This window comes from Melanotaenia boesemani, chromosome 5 (assembly GCF_017639745.1).
Source record: "Melanotaenia boesemani isolate fMelBoe1 chromosome 5, fMelBoe1.pri, whole genome shotgun sequence".
NCBI lineage: Eukaryota > Metazoa > Chordata > Actinopteri > Atheriniformes > Melanotaeniidae > Melanotaenia > Melanotaenia boesemani.
The window spans coordinates 7,581,232-7,589,323 of NC_055686.1; the positions used below are offsets into that span (position 1 = coordinate 7,581,232).

At 35.7% G+C, this 8,092-nt stretch overlaps 1 protein-coding gene across 1 annotated transcript; it reads left to right on the forward strand.

Moving 5' to 3' along the window:
- The first annotated feature begins 3,723 nt into the window (after nucleotides 1–3,723).
- On the forward strand, nucleotides 3,724–8,092 carry LOC121640195 (type-2 ice-structuring protein-like). Its single transcript, XM_041985913.1, has 7 exons — nucleotides 3,724–3,792; nucleotides 3,886–3,949; nucleotides 4,721–4,747; nucleotides 4,859–4,968; nucleotides 5,802–5,936; nucleotides 6,256–6,364; nucleotides 6,536–8,092. The coding sequence occupies exons 2-7, from the start codon at nucleotides 3,898–3,900 to the stop codon at nucleotides 6,613–6,615; spliced, it is 513 nt and encodes a 170-aa protein (XP_041841847.1). The 5' UTR covers nucleotides 3,724–3,792; nucleotides 3,886–3,897; the 3' UTR covers nucleotides 6,616–8,092.

Consider the following 8,092-nt stretch of genomic DNA (forward strand, 5'->3'; position numbering starts at 1 on the left):
GGAGTAGGAGCAGGAACAGCAACAGGTGTTCTCCTGAGCACTTATGAGACACTTGACTTTTTTTCGGTGAACTCAAGACAGTGTGCCAATGCATCGGAGACTGTGCTTGGGTGGCACTGGCTCTCCCTCCATCGCCCTTACTCTGTGTCTCACTCAAACACCACACCTTTCACTCAGCCACAGTCTACACACAATCTCTTACAGCCTCTCAAACACTCTCTATAATTGTCAATATTTGTATGTATATATAATAACCTAACTATATTTATATGTATATCTATATTTCTATGTGAAGATGTGTCTGTATGTATGTGAGTATTTCTCAGTATGTATGTATGTAGTATTTCTCAGAGATGCTCAGAGACAATGCTTGCAACACTTGCGTGTCACATGATCGACACATGATCGAGCAGATCAGCTCGATCATAACATCCCTACACATAACACATACTATGATGAAATTATAACCAACTGATAAGATATTAATAATACAACATTTTATCAACTGGTTGCCTTCAAAACATGTAGAAAAATTAACACCCTTGAGTTCTACTGTATAATTCATATGTTGGTACTGATGCTTGTAGCCCTTATGGTAACCCTTTAAGAAGTAATTATTTTTGAATGGGATGAAAGATGAAAAGAAAGTGCCTTACCACAAGACAATAAAATTTAAAAGTACTGAAGAGAATGGACACTTTCAAGTTGCCTGAACAAGATTGGTGCAACCAGTTTGTGAAATATTAAAATGATTCAGCATTACACAAGATGGGGATGATCATTTAGAGTCTAAAACATGTTGCATAATCTTAACTGTTTTCACAACATGTCATCTGAATATACTTCCTAATAAAGTAGAAACTCACTACGATAAAAGGTCAAGATCGGTGGAGCGTTGACGTTTCAGAAAGATGGCAAATAAAACTAAAATTATGTTATTAAAATTATTAAAATTATGTTGCTGTTCCTACTCCTGCACCACCAAGAGTAGGAACAGCAACAGTTGTAGGCGTTGTCTCCGGGTGTTTGGCACGCAAATGCCGCAGTATTGCCAACATGTTCCCGCTGTACATTATCTCCTGAGCACATATGAGACATTTGACTTTTTTTCGGTAAAATCATGTCAGTGTTCCCATGCATAGGAACGTACACACTTGGGTGGCACTGTCTCTCCCTCCATCGCCCTTATTCTCTGTCTCACTCAAACACACCACACCTTTCACTCAGACACAGTCTACACACAATCTCTTACAGCCTCTCAAACACTCTCTAAACTTATCAATATTTATGTGTATATATAATAACCTAACTATATTTATATGTATATCTATATTTCTATGTGAAGATGTGTGTGCTGTCTGTATGTATGTGAGTGTATGCATGTAGTATTTCTCTTCTGTGTTTGTAACTAAGTGTGTCTATATAAATGTTTGTCAGCTAAATGTAATCTACATGAGCTAATGCTAACGTCATGCTTTCCCTAAATCTGTTCACCAAATGTAATGTCGCACAATCACTGGCAAATTCTCCTCCTCTCAAAAACCCACAATCTGCTAAGCGTTTGGAACCCCTTTTAAATCACTGACAGATTGAAAAGCTCGGCCCCTTCAAATTTCCCATGGGCTGCTTGATGATGATGTAATGAGGCCTCGGTTGGTTTATCACGTGACTTTTGGCATGCTGAATCAATGCTCAGAGACAATGCTCGCAACACTTCCGTGTCACATGCTCGACATATGATTGATCGTAACATCCCTACACATAACACACAATATGATGAAATTATAACCAACTGATAAGATATTAATAATACAACATTTTATCAACTGGTTGCCTTCAACACATGAACACATGTAGATAAGTTAACACCCTTAAGTGCTACTGTATAATTCATATGTTGGTACTGATGCTTGTAGCCCTTGTGGTAACCCTTTAAGAAGTAGTTATTTTTGAATGGGATGAAAGATGAAAAGAAAGTGCCTTACCACAAGACAATAAAATTTAAAAGTACTGAAGAGAATGGACACTTTCAAGTTTGCCTGAACAAGATTGGTGCAACCAGTTTGTGAAATATTAAAATGATTCAGCATTACACAAGATAGGGATGATCATTTAGAGTCTAAAACATGCTAAATAATCGCAACTGTTTTCACAACATGTCATCTGAATATACTTCCTAATAAAGTAGAAACTCACTACAATAAAAGGTCAATCGGTGGAGCGTTCACTCTCCACCGATATTCACCTGTGGGTGGATAATTTGGCCCTAACTCTGTGAGAGGAGCTGATTTTGATGTAGAAAATAACAGTATATAATACTCATGACAGTTACTCTGACTTTTAGTCTTAAATTTATTTGTTTATTTCAAGTGTATTTAATGTTTTCTTTAGCCTACTTAATTTCCTGTATTTTTATACTTTTGGTAAAGTTTTATGTTTTTAAATCGTAAATCATATTTAGTCTGTTTAAATATGTTATTCTTATCTTATTTACCTAATCTTTGGTTTGTCCACACTTATAACTGCTCTTCAGTTCAGTTTAATACTGTGGGTTCAATACAGATGATCTTTGTTTGTGTGTGCGTGTGTGTGTGTGTGTTTGTGTGTGTGTGTGTGTTAGAGCGTGAGAGATAGAATTTTAGCATATTTTTTCAAGACTCTCAGTGGAGCACAAAAGAAAAACATGATGGTGTGCAGCAGCAGGAAATTGAAGTATAAACGAATTAAAACCTTAACATGTAGTTTATTTTACTCCAATATAAGAACGCAGGTACCGTCATGTTCAACAAACACCAGAGGTTGTGAAATTAATTTCTGTTACTACATATGTAGTAAGTACTCTGAAATAAATCTCTTAATGGAAGGGGAAAATGTAGACATAGGGTTTTTTATAAATATTGCTATTTCAAGAGTTCACGTTGATGCAACAGAATCGATTATTAGAATTATTAGACTTCTCCCAGATATCGGCTTTTGGTAGTTGTGTAAACAGGCTCAGTGAGTGTGCATTTAGACCAGTTCGTCAAGAATGAAAGAAAGTCATAAATTTTGCAATATAGATTGTGAGATACCAGTTTTTATACAGAAACAGGAAGAAGAAAATATGCAGACAAACAGGCTGTTTTGTGAGTGTGTGTGTGTGTGTATTGTTTATTAAAGACATCAAGTCCTTTTTTAACTTTACTTTCTTCTTTTATTGTGTTAAAACTGAAATCTAACAATTAATGTGTTTTCATGATTATAGTTTCCTCCATAAACTGGTCTAAATGGAAATTCAAGAATCAAGAATCAAGAATCAAGAATCTTTATTGTCATTGTGCAAGACACAACGAAATTTTGTTTCAGAAGTTCTCGGCTTAAAAGGCACACTGTAACACACAAAGATTCAAATTTATAACTATTATATTTAATAGTAGTTATTTTATTTGTTGGATGGTGTTGGCAATATTCCACACAGTTCTGGTTGTTTCAACTTAAAAGTATCTGAAATAAATCCAAAATTTTTGAAAAAAAAAAAGACAGCTTTGTGATAATTACACTAATTTGGTGCAAATTAAAAAGAGGAACAGCCTTTGTGTGTGTGTGTGTGTGTGTGTGTGTGTGTGTGTGTGTGTGTGTGTGTGTGTGTGTGGGTGGGTGTGTGTGTGTGTGTGTGTCAGTCAGTTTTAACTTCTTTTAAGTTCCTGATATATTGGAGATGGAAAGATAAAGAACTGGATATAAGAGCCGGTCCTTGGCAGCTCAGAACAAACCTGAAGATTCAGACTGAAACTGAAGATCGTTCTGCTGCAGGTTTGATACAAACTCTCTTACATCCTCCTGTTTTTAGGCTTTTTTATGGTCAAACAGAAGAATAACTAACATGACTGTCTCTCTGTACTGAAGGTGAGAATCATCATGACTCTGACTCTGCTTCTTGTTGCCATGGTGGCTCTGACCAGAGCTGCTGGTGAGTACATCCGTCTAAACTTGTGCTTTCTGACAGTAAAAACTTTAAATGCCCATCTTGGATTTCCTGAAATGAGTGAAGATAGTAACCAGTTTCAGGGGATGAATGTTTTTTGCTTAAATGTTTTAATATCAGCCTAAACGAGTATTTGACCTGAGGATGATTTTGTGGGAAATTATTTCTCAGACTGCAGACATGTTTGGGCCAAATCCGGGCTCCTTATGGCTCAGTTACAACACTGGCAAATGTTATGTGGGCCAGAAGTGGACCAGATGTCAGCTGCCAGCCTGGTTTGGATTATGGCAAGTCTCCTGTAGGCCACATGTGATCCAGATTTTAGTTGTTGGTCTGAATGTGGATTAAGAATTTACTGGGCCAGGACTGGTCCTGAAACCGAAGCCTGCTTGTACATAGACTATGGCAACGGGGGTCACATGAGGTGGTGATGTGGCTGAGTTTTGGTGGCCACACTCAGATATCCCCTCCGTTTGTGTCACTGCTGCCATGTTGGCCAGGCTGTGTTCATAAAATAAATAATTTAATATCAAGCATCTGTCTGGTGAAACAAATATAAAAGAATTGGGCAATGCCATAGGTCAGGACCAAATCGGGGCGATATTTGGTAAAGGATGATCAATGAAGAATAAATTCAGCTCTTGCCTGAAATGAGACTTGTATAAACTAACATAAAATAATTATACTGTGGTGTAAATACAGTGATTAAATAAACTAAATCAAACCAAGTAACATTTTAAACAACTTCTCCTCCAGATGCTGCAAAACAGACAGAAGCTGAAGGTTCGTAGCTATTTTTCCTCTTTTATATGTAATCATTTCCACTTAGTCATGATTTTTTTTCTGATGTAAATCAGAAAGAAACAGATGTTTTTTTTTTTTGTTTTCTTTCAGAAGTGAATGTCGTTGAAAAGAGAGGATTGCTTTGTTCTTCTGGATGGACTCTGTATGATTGGCGCTGTTTTCAATTTGTTCCAAGATCTTTGACCTGGTCTGCTGCTGAGGTAACACATCAACATGTTTTATACATTTACTTACCTCTATGGTTTTATTCGATTTATTCTCTCATTAAAGACTTTCCAAAACTAAAAGAATCTAGAAATCCGGTTTGTTAAAAGAGAGAGAAAAAAAGATGTTAGTTAAGGAATGTATTTACATCAGCTAGGCTCATGTCACATTACTCAGGGTTAACATTACATAGAAGAGATTCAGTGTTATAACTGAACCTGTTTTTTTTATGGTCAAACAGAAGAATAACTAACATGACTGTCTCTCTCTGTACTGAAGGTGAGAATCATCATCATGACTCTGACTCTGCTTCTTCTTACCATGATGGTTCTGACCAGAGTTTTAACTCTTATAACATTGTGTAGAAACATCAGGCATTTTAAGCTTTTCATTTGTCTTTTTGGGCATGTTAGTTTCAGGGTAAACATAAAGGGTAGACCCAGATAGCAAAACATGTTTGGCCCAAACGCAGGACTCACAAGCCACTTGCTAGTTACGCACTTAGTAGAAGTGCCAAAAGTCACCCACATTAGGCCCAAATGTGTCCGCTATGTGACTGGGGAGAGTCAGCACTTCATAATAGTACATTCTATACAATTATACAACAAAGAAAGCAATGCAATACACACAACATGACATGTTATGTTTTCATTATGTTATTTCATGAAATCAGATTGAAAGAGCTTATTTGGATGGTTCTACATGATGTCAGTAGGAACAAGTCTAGAACACGATCTTTGGAGGACAAAATGTGTTAATGTCATCCAGCTGTAATATTCTCTGTTTTTGTGAGGACGGTTAATTGCATCTCCATTTATTTCCACTGTAGGAAAACTGTAAGTCCATGAATGCGCACCTTGTATCTGTACGTAGTGCTGAGGAGTACCATCACATCCAGAAGATGATAGCAGATCAGACACACGATTATCCTACAACATGGATCGGAGGCACTGACAGTGTAAAGGTATGTAAAATTAATAAATACAAGAATCTGATTTTTCATGCTTTGATCTTGGTTGGAGCAGTCAGAGATCCATTTTCTTAAAAGCTTTGACATGTGACAAAATTTTCCAGAAACAGTAATTAAATCAAAATATTTTCCATATTTAGTGACAAATAAGAGAATAATTTTTCTCCTTATAAACTGTATGTTGACCAGATGTTTTATAGAAATACTGAGCCTTCTTTTTGCTTTTCTTTAACTTGTTCAACTGAGTTTATGTTGACTTTAAATCTACTTTGCTTCAGTCGACTGTTCCTTATTCTTATTTTCTCTTATCAAGGAGGGGGAATGGCTTTGGACTGATGGCTCACGTTTCTTGTTTTCATACTGGTGCCAAGGAGAACCGAACAACCTTGGCAACCAGGATTGCCTTGTAATGAATTTCTCAGGTAACCTGATAAAATGATAAATGACAAAAAAACAATGGCAGCTTTGTAGTTGATGATGAAAAATTACATCAACTAAAGTGTATTAAAACTTGATCCACAATTTAAAACTTAATCCTAAATACATGTTTTGTTTTGTTTTTTTGATTGTTTGTTTTTTTCTGACATTTACAGAAAAGAAATGCTGGGATGATCAGAAGTGCGATAAGAAGAAACAATCTGTCTGCGTCAAGAGCTGGTCATTATTCGGCTGATACAAAAACATCAAGCATCTACGCAAAAAGCAGCGTATTGCAAATTTATTCTGTCTTTATTTCTCTGTTATTGCTGTAATGCTGCATGAAATGTGAATCAAGAATTGACATGGTTGAATGTCTCTTAGGTCCTGTACCTTTAACTCTTAAATCTCCAAGCCTTTCTTTTTTTTTTCTTTTTTTTTTTTTCTTTTTTTGTGTAGAAGCTGAACCCTTTTAATCCCAGTCAACATCTTGACATGATGTTTTCAGGACAGCCTCAGTTGTCAGATCATGAGGTTAAAATGATGCTAAATGAATGTCTTAATAGATATAGCAGCATAAAGAACAGCCATTAAAAACTAAAAACACAACAGAATGTATTACCAACAGAACTTGTAGAAAGAACACACACCATTATTCTTAAGTCTTTACTTTGACGAGAAAAAATATCAACATTGAAACAAACACAGAGAAACATGGAAATAGAAATAATTAAACAAAAACTTTTCACATATTTACAGTTTTTCCTTCAGCTGTTTTTATCTATTTACATTCATTTGGACAAGACAAGCTAGTTTATTAGTATAACACATTTTATTTACAGGACAATTCAAAGTGCTTTACATAAAACATTAAAAACATTACAGATGCTGCAAAAAAAAAAAAAAAAAAAAAAAAAAAACATTAAAAGATGTTATTTACTATCCTCACATTACCATTTTTGTCACCACCGTGCATCTTCTTAGTTTTATATCAGCCATAGAGGTCCTTTATTTGACTTTTATTTTTGTTCTTTTTAGACACACAGAACTTTCTTGCCAATTGTTATCTTTGGTTGCTCCTGATTGGACATTAACATCAATTTATTTTTAGCTTATTGGTTGAATATTTAACAGGAAGCAGCTTAGTTAGTGTTTTCAGGTCTCTTTGTATTGTCATACTAAGGCCTCTTAGCAACATGGTAGTGATGGATGGATCATTCATTGTGTATTTACCTTAAGAGCAGGTTTGTCCAAAGTGCTGCTGTCCTGCAGGTTTGGATGATTCCTTCTGAATCAGACTAATGGATCAACATAAATGTGCAGCACTGGACAACAAGCCATTGAGAAGAGTCATTTAATCTAAATCAGGTGTTCTGGAGCTGGAATACATCTAAAGCCTGTAGGAGTGCGACGCTTGAGGACTGAATTTTTATGATGAACATTTAATTTTGCAAACTAATTGTAAACTTTCTGAAGGGGATATAAATGTTTGGAAAATGTCCATAGATCATCTCAAGGGAAAGCTATCCATCACATCTTACCCCACAGAGATACACACAACTGTTCCTGAGAAATTATTGACAAATGACGGGGCGCTGATGATCTAGCAGAGTTTTAAGAGTTGAAATTAGCAGACCATAAGGGATCGTTTTTAAAAAACATGCTTTTAGCTCCACTTTCTTCTGCAGACTGTCCTGTTCTGTTACTGAAAATAAAAGCTTAAATCATTGAAA